The sequence below is a fragment of the Heterodontus francisci genome, chromosome 7 (assembly GCF_036365525.1).
Source record: "Heterodontus francisci isolate sHetFra1 chromosome 7, sHetFra1.hap1, whole genome shotgun sequence".
Classification (NCBI taxonomy): Eukaryota; Metazoa; Chordata; class Chondrichthyes; order Heterodontiformes; family Heterodontidae; genus Heterodontus; species Heterodontus francisci.
In genome coordinates this window covers 3,653,292-3,675,767 of record NC_090377.1, presented here as the reverse complement: position 1 = coordinate 3,675,767, position 22,476 = coordinate 3,653,292, and the positions used below count along the sequence as shown (strand labels likewise).

The 22,476-nt window shown below is 49.3% G+C and overlaps 1 protein-coding gene across 1 annotated transcript in view; it reads left to right on the top strand.

Annotated features, from left to right (window-relative positions):
• chpfa (chondroitin polymerizing factor a) overlaps positions 1-18,992 on the top strand; it is a 108,755-nt gene extending 89,763 nt beyond the window's left edge. The window contains exons 3-4 of the mRNA XM_068034448.1: positions 5,052-5,234; positions 17,419-18,992. Of these exons, the coding sequence (XP_067890549.1) occupies positions 5,052-5,234; positions 17,419-18,681 (1,446 nt within the window). The 3' untranslated portion in view covers positions 18,682-18,992. The remainder of the gene's footprint in view (positions 1-5,051; positions 5,235-17,418) is intronic.
• The last annotated feature ends 3,484 nt before the right edge of the window (positions 18,993-22,476 follow it).

Genomic DNA, 22,476 nt, shown 5'->3' with positions numbered 1-22,476 from the left:
GGAACATCCTTCCTGCATCTACCCTGTCAAGTCCTGTTAGAATTTTATAGGTTTCTATGAGATCCCCCCTCACTCTTCTGAACTCCAGCGAATATAATTCTAACTGACTCAATCTTTCCTCATACATCTGTCCCACCATCCCAGGAATCAGTCTGGTAAACCTTCGCTGCACTCCCTCTACAGCAAGAACATCCTTCCTCAGATAAGGAGACCAAAACTGCACACAATATTCCAGGTGTGGCCTCACCAAGGCCCTGTATAATTGCAGCAAGACATCCCTGCTCCTGTACTCGAATCCTCTCGCTATGAAGGGCAAATATTTGCCTTTTTTACCGCCTGTTGCACCTGCATGCTTACCTTCAGCGACTGTACGAGAACACCCAGGTCTCGTTGCATATTCCCCTCTCTCAGTTTATAGCCATTCAGATAATAATCTGCCTTCCTGTTTTTGCTACAAAAGTGGATAACCTAACATTTATCCACATTATACTGCATCTGCCATGCATTTGCCCACTCACTCAACTTGTCCAAATCACCCTGAAGCTTCTCTGCATCCTCCTCACAACTCCCCCTCTCACCCAGTTTTGTGTCATCTGCAAATTTGGAGATATTACATTTAGTTCCCTCATCTAAATCATTAATATATATTGTGAATAGCTGGAGTCCTAGCATTTATCCCTATTCTTTGTTTCCTGTCCGCCAACCAATTTTCTATCCATCGCAATACACTACCCCCAATCCCATGCGCTTTAATTTTACACGCTAATCTCTTATGTGGGACTTTGTCAAAAGCCTTCTGAAAGTCCAAATAAACCATATCCATTGGCTCCCCCTCATCAACTCTACTAGTTACATCCTCAAAGAATTCTAGTAGATTTGTCAAGCATGATTTCCCGTTCGTAAATCCATGCTGACTCTGTCCGATTCTACCACTGTTCTCCAAGTGCTCTGCTATAAAATCTTTGATAATGGACTCTGGAATTTTCCCTACTACTGACGTCAGGCTGACTAGTCTATAATTCCCTACTTTCTCTCTACCTCCTTTTTTAAATAGTGGGGTTACATTAGCTACCCTCCAATCTGTAGGAACTGTTCCAGAGTCTATAGAATCTCGGAAGATGACCACCAATGCATCTACTATTTCTAGGGTCACTTCCTCAAGTACTCTGGGATGCAGACCATCAGGCCCTGGGGATTTATCGGCCTTCAATCCCATCAATTTCCCCAACACCATTTCTCTACTAATACTGATTTCTTTCAGTTCCTCTCTCTCACTAAACCCTGTGATCCCCAACATTTCTGGTATGATATTTGTGTCCTCCTTTGTGAAGACAGAACCAAAGTATGCATTTAGTTGCTCAGCCATTTCTTTATTCCCCATAATAAATTCCCCTGTTTCTGACTGTAAGGGACCTACATTTGTCTTCACCAATCTTTTTCTCTTCACATACCTATAGAAACTTTTACAGTCAGTTTTTATGTTCTCTGCAAGCTTTCTCTCGTACTCTATTTTCCCCTTCTTAATCAATCCCTTGGTCCTCCTTTGCTGAATTCTAAATTGCTCCCAATCCTCAGGTCTGTTGTTTATTCTGGCAGATTTATATGCCTCTTCCTTGGATCTCATGCTATCTCTAATTTCCCTTGTAAGCCATGGTTTGGTTACCTTTCCCGTTTTACTTTTACTTTAGATGGTACACACTGCTGTCACTGTGTGTGGGTGGTGGAGGGAGTGAATGTTTGTAGATGGGGTGCCAATCAAGCGGGCTGCTTTGTCCTGGATGGTGTTGAGCTTCTTGAGTGTTGTTGGAGCTGCACCCATCCAGGCAAGTGGAGAGTATTCCATCACACTCCTGACTTGTGCCTTGTAGATGGTGGACAAGCTTTGGGGAGTCAGGATGTGAGTTTCCCGCCTCAGGATTCCTAGCCTCTGACCTGCTCTTGTAGCCACAGTATTTATGTGGCTATTTCAGTTCAGTTTCTGGTCAATGGTAGCCCTAGGATGTTGATAGTGGGAGATTCAGCAATGATAATACCATTGAATGTCGAGGGGAGATGGTTAGATTCTCTCTTGTTGGAGATGGTCATTGCCTGGCACTTGTGTGGGGCGAATGTTACTTGCCACTTATCAGCCCAAGCCTGGATATTGTCCAGGTCTTGCTGCATTTCTACACGGACTGCTTCAGTATCTGAGGAGTCGCGAATGGTGCTGAACATTGTGCAATCATCAGCGAACATCCCCACTTCTGACCTTATGATGGAAGGAAGGTCATTGATGAAGCAGCTGAAGATGGTTGGGCCGAGGACACTACCCTGAGGAACTCCTGCAGTGAACCACCGCCATCTTCCTTTGTGCTAGGTATGACTCCAGCCAGCGGAGGGTTTTCCCCCGATTCCCATTGACCTCAGTTTTACTCGGGCTGTTTGATACTGCACACGATCAAATGGTCCCTTGATGTCAAGGGCAGTCAGTCCTCATCAATGGATGAAACTCCTTCACACTCACTGTTCCGTGAGTATAATTCCTGACTAATATTACGCAGTGTTCTGACACTAAACGTATCGCTGAGTGTTTTTGCTGTTTTATGTTTGTTGACTTTTATTCTGGGTTATTACATGGCCACTGATTGTGTTGTGGTAATGATCTGTGCAATATGTGATTAATCAAATACATGACCCAGTTCATCTCCTGAGTTCTCTCAGTCCAGGTGTTTACTGGAACAGTTTGCACTCACAGTGCAGAAAATAATCAAATTCTTCTCCCCGCTTGATCACTGTGCAGTCAGAAGAATCAGGTCAGTAAATTCCGACATGGGTGAACCACTGTCTGTGAAAGCCAGATTCCCCAGCATCGGTAAGATATCAATCTAACATCTCCACTCAGACAGAGGCTGCAGGGTTTGGCTGTAAATCAGCTCCTAATGGGATCCAGCACAGCTCTTAGGAGAGGGTGATGTTACCGACTGAATATCATCGAACATTAGAAACCCCGAGGAGGTCATTCTGCCCATTGTGCATGTGCTGGCTCTTTGAAACAGCAATCCAATTATTCCTTTTGAAAGTTACTATTGAATCTGCTTCCACTGCCCTTTCGGGCAGCGCGTTCCAGATCACAACAACTCACTGTGTAAAAAAAATTCTCATCTCCCCCTCTGATTCTTTTGCCAATCACCTGAAATCTGTGTCCCTCTGCTCACTGACCCTCTAGGCACTGGAGACCGAGTAAATAAGGAAAAGGTATCAAGAACCTTCATCATTTTGAACACCTCGATTAAATCACCTCTTAACCTTCTCTGCTCTAAGGAGAACAATCTCAGATTCTCCAGTCTCTCCACATTAACTCAATTCCCTTATCCCTGGTACATTCCAGTAAATCTCCTCCGCACCCTCTCCAAGAACTTGACATTTTCCTAAAGAGCAGAGCCCTGAATTGGACACAATCCTCTAGCTGGGACTAAACCAGTGGTTTATAAAGATTTAACAGACGTTCCTGGCTCTTGTACTCTAATCCTCCATTAATAAAGCAACATTGTGAGTGTGGAGAGACTGCAGATACTGAGCAAGATCTGACACCTGCCTATACTGCTGGCTGCAGTATATCTGAGCTGATGTTGGACATAAAGCAGCCTCCTGATTAGTTTCAGTGACTTGTCAATTGAAGATGGGCTGTGAGGCACCTGATGGTTAAATATCTTGCTAACACTCACTGCTCAAACATGAAACACAGCTTCTTGGTGACATTCTGAGGGAAAGGAGCATCTGGCAGGGGAGGGAGAAGGTTTTTGTACAATTGGAGTTATCCTGTTGTGTTCTGTCGTATTCTTCTCGTTGTAGCAGATGGCCTGTTTTAGTTCCAGGACTGTGGAGACGTCCCTGTCTGCGTTTCAGTGTCAGTCTGTCACAGATTAAAATTGCTGCATTACAGTTGAAAAAAATGAAAGTGCCTCACCTTTAAGTGAGCTGATAAATTTCTCAGGGGACAGGATAGGCTGGTATTTCCTCATATAGCAGGATATCAACTGATCTAAGATGGTTTAAGATGGATAAAGAATTTGATAGGATAGATAGAAAATTAGAGCCAAGCTGTTCAGGGGTGATTTCAGGAAGAACTTCCTCAAACAAAGGGCAGTGGAAATCGGGAACTCTCTCCCCCAAAAAGCTGTTGCGTCTGGGAGTTAATAGGAGCTTCCAAGCTCATATCGATGGATTTTTGTTGGGTAAGGGAATCGAGGGACATGGAGACATTCTGAGGGAGAGGAGCATCTGGAAACGGAGGGAGAAGTTGAGAAATGGGATTGAGCTACAGATCAGCCATGATGCTGGAACAGGCTCGAGGGGCTGAATGGCCTCCTCCTGTTCCTGTGTAATAGGCTAGAGGGGCTGAATGGCCTCCTCCTGTTCCTGTGTAATAGGCTAGATGGGCTGAATGGCCTCCTCCTGTTCCTGTGTAATACGCTAGAGGGGCTGAATGGCCTCCTCCTGTTCCTGTGTAATAGGCTAGAGGGGCTGAATGGCCTCCTCCTGTTCCTGTGTAATAGGCTAGAGGGGCTGAATGGCCTCCTCCTGTTCCTGTGTAATAGGCTAGAGGGGCTGAATGGCCTCCTCCTGTTCCTGTGTAACAGGCTCGAGGGGCTGAATGGCGGCCTCCTGTTCCTGTGTAATAGGCTCGAGGGGCTGAATGGCGGCCTCCTGTTCCTGTGTAACAGGCTCAAGGGGCTGAAGGGCCTCCTCCTGTTCCTGTGGAACAGGCTCGAGGGGCTGAATGGCCTCCTCCTGTTCCTGTGGAAGTGGTCCCAACCCCAGCAGCTCAATCTGATTTTATGGACCTTGTTTAGATTCGGCTGACCTCAGGGCTCAATGAAAAGCATCGACCAGTTGGAGACATTACATTACGGCAGTTCTCCTGGATGTTGCTGGAGTTTGGAATGAGACCATGGAACATGAGGTTGAGGTTTGGATCTTTGAGTAAGTGCAGTGGGTCTGAGAGGGTGGAATATGTCCAGATGTCACAGTGATGGTTTCTCATGCACCAATTCTCCACTCTCTCCCTGCAGGGTCTGCACTATCGATACTTTGAACTGGGGAAGAATACTGAGCTGGAAAAGGAGGACGGGTCACAGTTCAGGAATGCACTCACTATCCATCCCGTGCTTGACCCGGTCCAGATGTATCGGCTACACAAGCGTTACACAGAGCTGGAGCTAGAGCAGACGTACCTGGAGATTGAACAGCTGCAGGTGGTGGTCTCGGGGAGGGGTTCGGTGGTACAGCACAGCCAAGCATCTCACCTCAGAATCACGAGGTTGGGGGGTTCAAGTCTCACCCCAAAGACTTGAGCAGGTGGCTGAGGCTGACACTTCCAGTGCAGTACTGAGGGAGTGCTGCACTGTCGGAGGGTCAGTACTGAGGGAGTGCTGCACTGTCGGAGGGTCAGTACTGAGGGAGTGCTGCACTGTCGGAGGGCCAGTACTGAGGGAGTGTTGCACTGTCGGAGGGTCAGTACCGAGGGAGTGCTGCACTGTTGGAGGTTTTGACTTTCGGATGAGGTGTCCACTCCAAGGCCCATGTGACACGGTTGGAGGAAGAGTTCGCCTCGGTGTCCAGGCCAATATTTATTGCTCGGCCAACATCACTAAAGCATTATCTGATCATGTATTTTGTTGCAGTTTGTGGGATCTTGCTGTGCGCAGTGTTTCCTACTGTTAAAGACTTTGGGACGTCCCGAAGTTGTGAAAGATGCTTTAGAAAGTTTCTTCTTTCAAAGCAGTGGAGAGGAGAATCGTCTGGTTTGTGGAATCTGCAGGTGATAGAAAAATAGGAGCAGAAATTGGCCATTCAGCCCATCAAGACTGCTCTGCTATTCAATTAGATCATGGCTGATCATCTACCTCAATGCCACTTTCCCACACTATCCCCAAATCCCTTGTTGTCATTCGTGTTCAGATCTATCATCAGTTTGAGATAGTTCATCAAGTTTAAATCTACCCCAGATATTCCATAACAAAAGGTCAAAGGATTTGAAAGTTGTAAAGTTATTTTATGCAGAAACACTGCGGGGGAGGGGGAGTGATTTTCTCAGAATTGTGAATGTGCAGTCACTGAGTCAAAGTTCATACAGAGCGCAGACTATGGAATTTCCCCAGCCTGGGATTGTGGACACAGATACACACACACCCACTGAGACACAGATACAGGTACACTGAGACACAGTTACACACGCACACACTGAGACACAGATACACGCACACTGTGATACAGATACACACGCGCACTGTGATACAGATACACACGTGCACTGAGACACAGATACACGCGCACACTGCGACACAGATACACACACATGCTGAGATACAGATACACGCACACTGCGACTCAGATACACACACTGAGACACAGATACACTACGACACAGATACACGCGCACTGCGACACAGATGCAAGCACACTGCGACACAGGTACACACACCGAGACACAGATACACACACACACTGCGACACAGATACACGCGCACTGCGACACAGATACACGCGCACTGCGACACAGATACACGCGCACTGCGACACAGATGCAAGCACACTGCGACACAGGTACACACACCGAGACACAGATACACGCGCACTGCGACACAGATAGACGCGCACTGCGACACAGATACACGCGCACTGCGACACAGATGCAAGCACACTGCGACACAGGTACACACACCGAGACACAGATACACACACACACTGCGACACAGATACACACGCACTGCGACACAGATAGACGCGCACTGCGACACAGATACAAGCACACTGCGACACAGATACAAGCACACTGCGACACAGATACACGCACACTGCGACACAGATACACACACACGCTGAGATACAGATACACGCACACTGCGACTCAGATACACACACTGAGACACAGATACACTACGACACAGATACACACACACGCTGAGACACAGATACACACACACGCTGAGATACAGATACACGCACACTGCGACTCAGATACACACACTGAGACACAGATACACTACGACACAGATACACACACACGCTGAGACACAGATACAAGCACACTGCGACACAGATACACGCACACTGCGACACAGATACACACATGCTGAGACACAGATACAAGCACACTGCGACACAGATACACGCACACTACGACACAGATACACACGCACACTGCGACACAGATACACACATGCTGAGACACAGATACACGCACACTGCGACACAGGTACAAGCACACTGCGACACAGATACACACGCACACTACGACACAGATACACACGCACACTGCGACACAGATACACACATGCTGAGACACAGATACACGCACACTGCGACACAGGTACAAGCACACTGCGACACAGATACAAGCACACTGCGACACAGATACACGCACACTACGACACAGATACACACGCACACTGCGACACAGATACACACATGCTGAGACACAGATACACGCACACTGCGACACAGGTGCAAGCACACTGCGACACAGATACAAGCACACTGCGACACAGATACACGCACACTACGACACAGATACACACGCACACTGCGACACAGATACACGCATGCTGAGACACAGATACACGCACACTGCGACACAGGTACAAGCACACTGCGACACAGATACACACACGCTGAGATACAGATACACGCACACTGCGACTCAGATACACACACTGAGACACAGATACACTACGACACAGATACACACACACGCTGAGACACAGATACACACACACGCTGAGACACAGATACACACACACGCTGAGATACAGATACACGCACACTGCGACTCAGATACACACACTGAGACACAGATACACTACGACACAGATACACACATGCTGAGACACAGATACAAGCACACTGCGACACAGATACACGCACACTACGACACAGATACACACATGCTGAGACACAGATACACGCACACTGCGACACAGGTACAAGCACACTGCGACACAGATACAAGCACACTGCGACACAGATACACGCACACTACGACACAGATACACACGCACACTGCGACACAGATACACACATGCTGAGACACAGATACAAGCACACTACGACACAGATACACAAGCACACTGCGACACAGATACACAAGCACACTGCGACACAGATACAAGCACACTGCGACACAGATACACACGCACACTACGACACAGATACACACGCACACTGCGACACAGATACACACATGCTGAGACACAGATACACGCACACTGCGACACAGGTACAAGCACACTGCGACACAGATACAAGCACACTACGACACAGATACACAAGCACACTGCGACACAGATACAAGCACACTGCGACACAGATACACGCACACTACGACACAGATACACACGCACACTGCGACACAGATACACACATGCTGAGACACAGATACACGCACACTGCGACACAGGTACAAGCACACTGCGACACAGATACACACGCACACTACGACACAGATACACACGCACACTGCGACACAGATACACACATGCTGAGACACAGATACACGCACACTGCGACACAGGTACAAGCACACTGCGACACAGATACAAGCACACTACGACACAGATACACACGCACACTGCGACACAGATACACACACACGCTGAGATACAGATACACGCACACTGCGACACAGGTACAAGCACACTGCGACACAGATACAAGCACACTGCGACACAGATACAAGCGCACTGCGACACAGATACACGCACACTACGACACAGATACACACGCACACTGCGACACAGATACACACATGCTGAGACACAGATACACGCACACTGAGACACAGGTACAAGCACACTGCGACACAGATACAAGCACACTACGACACAGATACACAAGCACACTGCGACACAGATACAAGCGCACTGCGACACAGATACACGCGCACTGTGACACAGGTACAAGCACACTGCGACACAGATACAAGCACACTGCGACACAGATACACAAGCACACTGCGACACAGATACAAGCACACTGCGACACAGATACACGCACACTACGACAGATACACACATGCTGAGACACAGATACAAGCACACTGCGACACAGATACACGCACACTACGACACAGATACACACATGCTGAGACACAGATACACGCACACTGCGACACAGGTACAAGCACACTGCGACACAGATACAAGCACACTGCGACACAGATACACGCACACTACGACACAGATACACACGCACACTGCGACACAGATACACACATGCTGAGACACAGATACAAGCACACTACGACACAGATACACAAGCACACTGCGACACAGATACACAAGCACACTGCGACACAGATACAAGCACACTGCGACACAGATACACACGCACACTACGACACAGATACACACGCACACTGCGACACAGATACACACATGCTGAGACACAGATACACGCACACTGCGACACAGGTACAAGCACACTGCGACACAGATACAAGCACACTACGACACAGATACACAAGCACACTGCGACACAGATACAAGCACACTGCGACACAGATACACGCACACTACGACACAGATACACACGCACACTGCGACACAGATACACACATGCTGAGACACAGATACACGCACACTGCGACACAGGTACAAGCACACTGCGACACAGATACAAGCACACTACGACACAGATACACACGCACACTGCGACACAGATACACACACACGCTGAGATACAGATACACGCACACTGCGACACAGGTACAAGCACACTGCGACACAGATACAAGCACACTGCGACACAGATACAAGCGCACTGCGACACAGATACACGCACACTACGACACAGATACACACGCACACTGCGACACAGATACACACATGCTGAGACACAGATACACGCACACTGAGACACAGGTACAAGCACACTGCGACACAGATACAAGCACACTACGACACAGATACACAAGCACACTGCGACACAGATACAAGCGCACTGCGACACAGATACACGCGCACTGTGACACAGGTACAAGCACACTGCGACACAGATACAAGCACACTGCGACACAGATACACAAGCACACTGCGACACAGATACAAGCACACTGCGACACAGATACACGCACACTACGACAGATACACACATGCTGAGACACAGATACACGCACACTGAGACACAGGTACAAGCACACTGCGACACAGATACAAGCACACTACGACACAGATACACGCGCACTGTGACACAGGTACAAGCACACTGCGACACAGATACAAGCACACTGCGACACAGATACAAGCACACTGCGACACAGATACACAAGCACACTACGACACAGATACACAAGCACACTGCGACACAGATACAAGCGCACTGCGACACAGATACACGCACACTACGACACAGATACACAAGCACACTGCGACACAGATACAAGCGCACTGCGACACAGATACACGCACACTACGACACAGATACACACGCACACTGCGACACAGATACACACATGCTGAGACACAGATACACGCACACTGAGACACAGGTACAAGCACACTGCGACACAGATACAAGCACACTACGACACAGATACACAAGCACACTGCGACACAGATACAAGCGCACTGCGACACAGATACACGCGCACTGTGACACAGGTACAAGCACACTGCGACACAGATACAAGCACACTACGACACAGATACACAAGCACACTGCGACACAGATACAAGCACACTGCGACACAGATACACGCACACTACGACACAGATACACACGCACACTGCGACACAGATACACACATGCTGAGACACAGATACACGCACACTGCGACACAGGTACAAGCACACTGTGACACAGATACAAGCACACTACGACACAGATACACAAGCACACTGCGACACAGATACAAGCGCACTGCGACACAGATACACGCACACTACGACACAGATACACACGCACACTGCGACACAGATGCACACATGCTGAGACACAGATACACGCACACTGCGACACAGGTACAAGCACACTGCGACACAGATACAAGCACACTACGACACAGATACACAAGCACACTGCGACACAGATACAAGCGCACTGCGACACAGATACACGCGCACTGTGACACAGGTACAAGCACACTGAGACACAGATAGACACACGCTGAGACACATACAAGCACACTGAGACACAGATACAAGCACACTGAGACACAGATACACACACGCTGAGACACAGATACAAGCACACTGAGACACAGATACAAGCACATTGAGACACAGATACACACACGCTGAGACACAGATACAAGCACACTGAGACACAGATACACACACGCTGAGACACAGATACAAGCACACTGAGACACAGATACAAGCACATTGAGACACAGATACACACACGCTGAGACACAGATACAAGCACACTGAGACACAGATACACACACGCTGAGACACAGATACAAGCACACTGAGACACAGATACACACACGCTGAGACACAGATACAAGCACACTGAGACACAGATACACACGCGCTGAGACAAAGATACACGCGCACTGCGACACAGGTACAAGCACACTGCGACACAGGTACAAGCACACTGCGACACAGGTACAAGCACACTGCGACACAGATACAAGCACACTGAGACACAGATACACACACGCTGAGACACAGATACAAGCACACTGAGACACAGATACACACACGCTGAGACACAGATACACGCGCATTGCGACACAGATACACGCGCACTGAGACACAGGTACAAGCACACTGCGACACAGATACACACACGCTGAGACACAGATACAAGCACACTGAGACACAGATACACACGCGCTGAGACAAAGATACACGCGCACTGCGACACAGGTACAAGCACACTGCGACACAGGTACAAGCACACTGCGACACAGGTACAAGCACACTGCGACACAGGTACAAGCACACTGAGACACAGATACACACACGCTGAGACACAGATACAAGCACACTGAGACACAGATACACACACGCTGAGACAAAGATACACACACGCTGAGACAAAGATACACGCGCACTGCGACACAGATACAAGCACACTGCGACACAGATACAAGCGCACTGCGACACAGATACAAGCGCACTGCGACACAGATACACGCACACTGAGACAAAGATACACACACACCGAGACACAGATACACACGCACACTGCGACACAGATACACGTGCACTGCGACACAGGTACAAGCGCACTGCGACACAGATACACACACGCTGAGACACAGATGCACGCACACTGCGACACAGATACAAGCACACTGCGACACAGATACAAGCACACTGAGACACAGATGCACGCACACTGCGATACAGATACAAGCGCACTGCGGCACAGGTACAAGCACACTGAGACACAGATACACACACGCTGAGACACAGATACAAGCACACTGAGACACAGATACACACACGCTGAGACACAGATACAAGCACACTGAGACACAGATACACACACGCTGAGACACAGATACAAGCACACTGAGACACAGATACACACACGCTGAGACAAAGATACACGCGCACTGCGACACAGATACAAGCGCACTGCGACACAGATACAAGCGCACTGCGACACAGATACACGCACACTGAGACAAAGATACACACACACCGAGACACAGATACACACGCACACTGCGACACAGATACACGTGCACTGCGACACAGGTACAAGCGCACTGCGACACAGATACAAGCGCACTGCGGCACAGGTACAAGCACACTGAGACACAGATACACACACGCTGAGACACAGATGCACGCACACTGCGACACAGATACAAGCACACTGCGACACAGGTACAAGCACACTGAGACACAGATGCACGCACACTGCGACACCGATACAAGCACACTGAGACACAGATGCACGCACACTGCGACACAGGTACAAGCACACTGAGACACAGATGCACGCACACTGCGATACAGATACAAGCGCACTGCGACACAGGTACAAGCACACTGAGACACAGATACACACACGCTGAGACACAGATGCACGCACACTGCGACACAGATGCACGCACACTGCGACACAGATACAAGCACACTGCGACACAGGTACAAGCACACTGCGACACCGATACAAGCACACTGAGACACAGATGCACGCACACTGCGACACAGATACAAGCACACTGCGACACAGGTACAAGCACACTGAGACACAGATACAAGCACACTGCGACACAGGTACAAGCACACTGAGACACAGATGCACGCACACTGAGACACAGATGCACGCACACTGCGACACAGGTACACACACACCGAGACACAGATACAAGCGCACTGCGACACAGATACACACACGCTGAGACACTGATGCACGCACACTGCGACACAGATACAAGCACACTGCGACACAGATACAAGCACACTGAGACACAGATACAAGCACACTGCGACACAGGTACAAGCACACTGAGACACAGATGCACGCACACTGAGACACAGATGCACGCACACTGCGACACAGGTACACACACACCGAGACACAGATACAAGCGCACTGCGACACAGATACAAGCACACTGAGACACAGATACACACACGCTGAGACACTGATGCACGCACACTGCGACACAGATACAAGCACACTGCGACACAGGTACAAGCACACTGCGACACAGGTACAAGCACACTGAGACACAGATACACACATGCTGAGACACAGATACACACACGCTGAGACACAGATACACACGCACACCATGAGACACCGATACACACGCACACTGCGACACAGGTACAAGCACACTGAGACACAGATGCACGCACACTGCGACACAGATACAAGCACACTGCGACACAGATACAAGCACACTGAGACACAGATACACACATGCTGAGACACAGATACACACACGCTGAGACACAGATACACACGCACACCATGAGACACCGATACACACGCACACTGCGACACAGGTACACGCACACTGAGACACAGATACACGCACACGCTGAGACACAGATACACACACACACCATGAGACACCGATACACACGCACACTGCGACACAGGTACACGCACACTGAGACACAGATACACACACACACCATGAGACACCGATACACACGCACACTGCGACACAGGTACACGCACACTGAGACACAGATACACACACACACCATGAGACACCGATACACACGCACACTGCGACACAGGTACACGCACACGCTGAGACACAGATACACGCACACGCTGAGACACAGATACACGCACACTGCGACACAGGTACACGCACACTGAGACACAGGTACACACACACACTGCGACTCAGATACACACACACTGTGACACAGATACAAGTACACTGTGACACCGATACACACGCACACTGAGACACAGATACACACACACACTGAAACACAGATACACACACACCATTAGACACAATTACAGGCACACTGAGACACAGTTACACACACACACACACTGAAACACAGATACACACACACCATGAGATACAGTTACAGGCACACTGAGACACAGTTACACACACACACACACTGAAACACATACACACACACCATGAGACACAGTTACAGGCACACTGAGACACAGTTACACACACACGCTGAGACACAGATACACATGCACACTGCGACACAGGGACACGCACGCTGAGACACAGATACACGCATGCTGAGACACAGATACACGCATGCTGAGACACAGGTACACGCACACTGCGACACAGGTACACGCACACTGAGACACAGGTACACACACACACTGCGACTCAGATAAACACACACCGTGACACAGATACAAGCACACTGTGACACCGATACACACGCACACTGTGACACAGAAAGGCACGCACACTGTGACACAGATACACATGCACACTGAAACACAGATACACACACACACCATTAGACACAGTTACAGGCACACTGAGACACAGTTACACACACACACACTGAAAAACAGATACACACACACCATGAGACACAGTTACAGGCACACTGAGACACAGTTACACACACACACACTGAAACACATACACACACACCATGAGACACAGTTACAGGCACACTGCGACACAGTTACACACACACACTGAGACAGAGATACACATGCACACCATGAGACACCGATACACACGCACACTGCGACACAGGTACACGCACACTGAGACACAGAAAGGCACGCACACTGTGACACAGATACACACGCACACTGAGACACAGATACACACACACACTGAAACACAGATACACACACACCATTAGACAGGCACACTGAGACACAGTTACACACACACACACTGAAACACAGATACACACACACCATGAGACACAGTTACAGGCACACTGAGACACAGTTACACACACATACACTGAAACACATACACACACACCATGAGACACAGTTACAGGCACACTGAGACACAGTTACACACACACACACTGAGACACAGTTACACACACACTGAGACAGAGATACACACGCACACCATGAGACACCGATACACACGCACACCATGACACAGACACAAGCACACTGCGACACAGAGACATGCGCACACACTGATGCACAGATACAGGCACACTGAGACACAGTTCCACACACACACTGAGATACAGATACACACACACTGAGACACACATACGCATGCACACTGAGACACAAATACACACACACACTGAAACACAGATACACACACACTGCGACACAGATACACACGTACACACTGAGACAGAGATACATATACACACACACTGAGACACAGTTACACACACACACTGAGACAGAGATACACACGTACACACTGAGACACAGTTACAGGCACACTGAGACAGAGATACACACACACACACTGAGACACAGTTACACACACACACTGACACAGATACACACGTACACACTGAGACACAGTTACAGGCACACTGAGACAGAGATACACACACACATACTGAGACACAGTTACACACACACACCGACACAGATACACACGTACACACTGAGACACAGTTACAGGCACACTGAGACAGAGATACACACACACACACTGAGACACAGTTACACACACACACTGAGACAGAGATACACACGTACACACTGAGACACAGTTACAGGCACACTGAGACAGAGATACACACACACATACTGAGACACAGTTACACACACACACTGAGACACAGATACTCATGCACATTGAGACAGATGCAGACCCCTGCACATATGGACAAAGACAAACAGAGGCTCACACTGACACATTTGGGAGTTGAGATGTTTTTGTATGGTGGGTCCTGATGCTCCTGGGTCAGAGAAGGGAACGTGACCTGGAATTGTATTCCAGCTCAGTGTTCAGTGGCTGCTGCTGGGCTAGGACAGGATCGAGTGTGACTGTGAAGCACCCAGCAGTTGAACAACCTGCTGACACTGTTGCTGTTCAGACTCGCATGAGGTACTGGAGGGCCCTCGGGGGAAAGGGGAGAGGGTAACAGACGGATAATTTTCCTCCTTCTGGTCCCTGCACCTCAGGAAGGAGGTATCGGCTTTGGGGCGGGGGGGAGGCGGGGAGCAGCTCAGATTCACCAGAATGATACTGGGGCAGAAAGGGTTATGAGGACAGGTTGTACAGACTGGGCTTGTATTCCCGCGAGTAGAGAAGATTAATAGATGATCTAAATGAGGTGTTTAAGATGTTTCAAGGATTTGATAGGGTAGATAGAGAGAAACTATTTCCTCTGGTGATGGGGAGTCCAGAACAAGGGGGAAGAACCTTAAAATTCAAGCCAGGCCGTTCAGGGGTGATGTCAGGAAGCACTTTGTCACACAGAAGGCAGTGGAAATCGGAACTTCTTTGCGTATGTGGTGGAGTGGTCTGGAGCAAAGCTACAGAATAGGAGCTGAGATTAGGATTAGACATGATCTCACTGAGTGTTGGAATATGTTCAAGGGACTGAATGGCCTCTTCCTGTTCCTATATACTGGGTTTGTGGGGCTGAATGGCCTCTTCCTGTTCCTATATACTGGGTTTGTGGGGCTGAATGGCCTCTTCCTGTTCCTATATACTGGGTTTGTGGGGCTGAATGGCCTCTTCCTGTTCCTATATACTGGGTTTGTGGGGCTGAATGGCCTCTTCCTGTTCCTATATACTGGGTTTGTGGGGCTGAATGGCCTCTTCCTGTTCCTATATACTGGGTTTGTGGGGCTGAATGGCCTCTTCCTGTTCCTATATACTGGGTTTGTGGGGCTGAATGGCCTCTTCCTGTTCCTATATACTGGGTTTGTGGGGCTGAATGGCCTCTTCCTGTTCCTATATACTGGGTTTGTGGGGCTGAATGGCCTCTTCCTGTTCCTATATACTGGGTTTGTGGGGCTGAATGGCCTCCTGCTCCTAACCCTCTTTTTTGCTCCCATTTTCAGGATGAAATCAAGAATGTCAGTAGGCTAACAGCTGAGGGGGAGAAAGCCAGCAGCTGGCCGGTGGGGATTAACCCCGCTTTCCAGCCCCACACACGGTTTGAGGTCCTTCGCTGGGATTACTTCACTGAGGACCAAGTCTTCTCCTGTGTGGATGGGTCCCCGAAGTGTGAACTTCATGGGATTGACAAGAGTGATGTCAGCAACATCATCGAGACAGCCGTGGAGGAACTGAATAAGAAATACCAGCCGTCTCTTCACCTGCGCAAAGAGCAGCTGCTCAACGGTTACCGCAGGTTCGACCCTACCCGCGGCATGGAGTACACGCTGGACTTGCGGCTGGAAGTGGTGACCCAGAAGGGCCACAGCCGCTCCATCACCAAGAGGGTCTACCTCGTGCGGCCACTAAGCAATGTGGAGATTATCCCCATGCCGTATGTGACTGAGGCCACCAGGGTCCACATCATTCTCCCCCTCAGTGTCCACGAGAGGGAGCAAGCCATTCATTTCATCGATCTGTACGCCCTCAACGCACTGGAGAACAACGAAAATGCAATCCTCACCCTGCTCTTCATTTATGACCCCTTAGAGGCTCAGAGGGTCAATCAGAATGACATCTTTAGCAGTGTCAAGACCAAGATCGTGGACTGTGAGAGGAAGTATCCAGAAACAAAGATTCCCTGGATTAGTGTGAAGACTGACTCACCATCTCAGCTAAAAATCATGGACATCATCTCTAAGAAGCACCCGGTAGACACTTTGTTCTTTGTCGCTGGGATTAACACGGAGATTAACTTTGAGTTCCTTAACCGTTGCCGAATGAACACCATCAACCAATGGCAGGTCTTCTTCCCCATCCACTTCCAGGAGTATAACCCGAGAATTGCCTATCATAACAAGCCGCTGCCACCAACCATCGACCTGCTCAAGGATTCCGGCCACTTTGACCGCGACTTCTTTGATGCTGCTTGCTTCTACAATTCTGACTACATGACAGGCCGAGGCAAGATGGCCTCCGATGCACTGGAGAACGAGGAGATCCTGGAGACACTGGACCTGTACGAGATGTTTGTCCAGTACTCCAACCTCCATGTCTTCCGTGCAGTCGAGCCCGCCCTGCGCCAGAAGTACGGACGGAGGATGTGTAACCCGAGAGTGAGTGAGGAGATCTATCACCGCTGTGTGCAGAGTAACCTCCAGGGCCTGGGCTCCCGCTCACAGCTGGCTATGCTCTTGTTTGAACAAGAACAAGGGAATAGCACCTGACAGAAGGCCATGGACTATGGCAGGTGATTGACTGGCAGCCGAGGAGCATTCATTGGTCTACATTACTCCTCTCACATCCCTATTTCTCTCTGCTGTCCCCCGCTCAAGTTTCAGGACACACTCATTGCCGGACTGTGACTGGCTCCTTCCCTCTTTCTCCAACCAAACAACAGAGATGTCAACCGGTCAAAGAGGACCAGTGTTGGTCAACAGGCTCTCTGATCCCAGGGGGAAGCAGACTGCCATCCCATAATTCCATCCAAGCTACCAATGGACCCAAGCATCCATGTATATTCTATTTTTATAATAAAGGTCATAACATTTTTCGCTTTCCTTCCATTTGCCGTGTCCAACGGTGAGACTGCAGATTAAACAAGAGACACTGAGGTCTTCTGCTCTGTTGATATTCTGTGAATGAGTGGGGTGGGGGTGTTCTGGGGAATGAGGTGGGGCTTGGGGGAAGTGGCTGGGAGATCGGGAGAGGAGGATGGGCAGGATGTAATTCCCCTGTCAGCATTCCGAAGGGATCGTTCCCTCCGCGACACCCTGGTCCACTCCTCCATTATCCCCGTCCCACGGCCCCTTCCCCTGCAATCGCAGGACGTGTAATACCTGCCCATTTACCTCCTCTCTCCTCACTATCCCAGGCCCCAAACACTCCTTTCAGGTGAAGCAGCGATTTACTTGTACTTCTTTCAATGTAGTATACTGTATTCGCTGCTCACAGTGTGGTCTCCTCTACATTGGGGAGACCAAGCACAGACTGGGTGACCGCTTTGCGGAACATCTCCGCTCAGTCCGCAAGCAGGACCCTGAGCTTCCGGTTGCTTGCCATTTCAACACTCCCCCCTGCTCTCATGCTCACATCTCTGTCCTGGGATTGCTGCAGTGTTCCAGTGAACATCAACGCAAGCTCGAGGAACAGCATCTCATTTACCGATTAGGCACACTGCAGCCTGCCGGATTGAACATTGAGTTCAATAATTTCAGAGCATGACAGCCCCCCATTTTACTTTCATTTTTAGTTATTTTTTCTTCCTTGTTTTTACATTATTTTTTACAATCTTTTTTTTGCATTTATTTCATTTCATCTTAGTTTGTTCAGTTTGCTTACCCACTGTTTTTTTTCAGGTTTGCACTTGCTGCTGTTCAATATTCAGTGTATTTACACCTAATCTGTACTAATGCTTTGTCTTTCAACACACCATTAACATATTGTTTGCCTTTTCTCCGTGACGTTTTGGTCAGCTATGTGGCCTGGTCCAATCTGCACCTTCTCCTTTGTTATCTCTTGCCCCACCCCCACCTCACTTGTTTATAATCTGTGACTTTTCTAATATTTGTCAGTTCCGAAGAAGGGTCGCTGACCCGAAACGTTAACTCTGCTTCTCTTTCCACAGATGCTGCCAGACCTGCTGAGTGATTCCAGCATTTCTTGTTTTTGTTTCAGATTTCCAGCATCCGCAGTATTTTGCTTTTATTTTAGTATGTAATTGGGGTGGGGTGGACTGGGATGACAGGGAGGGGAGGAATGGGAGATGGAGAGAAGAGAATCAGCAAAAGGGCACAGGGGTTTTGAGGAAGATGTGATGGGTTTGGGGAGGGGCTGTGGGTTTATGGTCCATTTTTATGTGAGGGGTTTGGGCAGGGGCTGTGGGTTTATGGTCCATTTTTATGTGAGGGGTTTGGGGAGGGGCTGTGGGTTTATGGTTCATTTTTATGTGAGGGGTTTGGGCAGGGGCTGTGGGTTTATGGTCCATTTTGATGTGAGGAGTTTGGGCAGGGGTTGTGGGTTTATGGTCCATTTTGATGTGAGGGGTTTGGGCAGGGGCTGTGGGTTTATGGTCCATTTTGATGTGAGGGGTTTGGGCAGGGGTTGTGGGTTTATGGTCCATTTTGATGTGAGGAGTTTGGGCAGGGGTTGTGGGTTTATGGTCCATTTTGATGTGAGGGGTTTGGGGAGGGGTTGTGGGTTTATGGTCCATTTTGATGTGAGGGGTTTGGGGAGGGGTTGTGGGTTTATGGTCCATTTTGATGTGAGGGGTTTGGGGAGGGGTTGTGGGTTTATGGTCCATTTTGATGTGAGGGGTTTGGGGAGGGGCTGTGGGTTTATGGTCCATTTTGATGTGAGGGGTTTGGGGAGGGGTTGTGGGTTTATGGTCCATTTTGATGTGAGGGGTTTGGGCAGGGGCTGTGGGTTTATGGTCCATTTTGATGTGAGGGGTTTGGGCAGGGGCTGTGGGTTTATGGTCCATTTTGATATGAGGGGTTTGGGGAGGGGCTGTGGGTTTATGGTCCATTTTGATATGAGGGGTTTGGGGAGGGGTTGTGGGTTTATGGTCCATTTTGATATGAGGGGTTTGGGGAGGGGTTGTGGGTTTATGGTCCATTTTGATGTGAGGGGTTTGGGGAGGGGCCGTGGGTTTATGGTCCATTTTGATGTGAGGGGTTTGGGGAGGGGCTATGGGTTTATGGTCCATTTTGATATGAGGGGTTTGGGGAGGGGCTGTGGGTTTATGGTCCATTTTGATATGAGGGGTTTGGGCAGGGGTTGTGGGTTTATGGTCCATTTTGATGTGAGGGGTTTGGGCAGGGGTTGTGGGTTTATGGTCCCTTTTGATGTGAGGGGTTTGGGCAGGGGCTGTGGGTTTATGGTCCATTTTGATGTGAGGGGTTTGGGCAGGGGCTGTGGGTTTATGGTCCATTTTTATGTGAGGGGTTTGGGGAGGGGCTGTGGGTTTATGGTTCATTTTTATGTGAGGGGTTTGGGCAGGGGTTGTGGGTTTATGGTCCATTTTGATGTGAGGGTTTTGGGGAGGGGCTGTGGGTTTATGGTCCATTTTGATGTGAGGGGTTTGGGGAGGGGCTGTGTGTTTATGGTCCATTTTGATGTGAGGGGTTTGGGATGGGGCTGTGGGTTTATGGTCCATTTTGATGTGAGGGGTTTGGGCAGGGGCTGTGGGTTTATGGTCCATTTTGATGTGAGGGGTTTGGGCAGGGGCTGTGGGTTTATGGTCCATTTTGATGTGAGGGGTTTGGGCAGGGGTTGTGGGTTTATGGTCCATTTTGATGTGAGGAGTTTGGGCAGGGGTTGTGGGTTTATGGTCCATTTTGATGTGAGGGGTTTGGGGAGGGGTTGTGGGTTTATGGTCCATTTTGATGTGAGGGGTTTGGGGAGGGGTTGTGGGTTTATGGTCCATTTTGATGTGAGGGGTTTGGGGAGGGGTTGTGGGTTTATGGTCCATTTTGATGTGAGGGGTTTGGGGAGGGGCTGTGGGTTTATGGTCCATTTTGATGTGAGGGGTTTGGGGAGGGGTTGTGGGTTTATGGTCCATTTTGATGTGAGGGGTTTGGGCAGGGGCTGTGGGTTTATGGTCCATTTTGATGTGAGGGGTTTGGGGAGGGGCTGTGGGTTTATGGCCCATTTTGATGTGAGGGGTTTGGGCAGGGGCTGTGGGTTTATGGTCCATTTTGATGTGAGGGGGTTGGGGAGGGGCTGTGGGTTTATGGTCCATTTTGATGTGAGGGGTTTGGGCAGGGGTTGTGGGTTTATGGTCCATTTTGATGTGAGGAGTTTGGGGAGGGGCTGTGGGTTTATGGTCCATTTTGATGTGAGGGGTTTGGGGAGGGGCTGTGGGTGTATGGTCCATTTTGATGTGAGGGGTTTGGGGAGGGGCTGTGGGTTTATGGCCCATTTTGATGTGAGGGGTTTGGGCAGGGGCTGTGGGTTTATGGTCCATTTTGATGTGAGGGGGTTGGGGAGGGGCTGTGGGTTTATGGTCCATTTTGATGTGA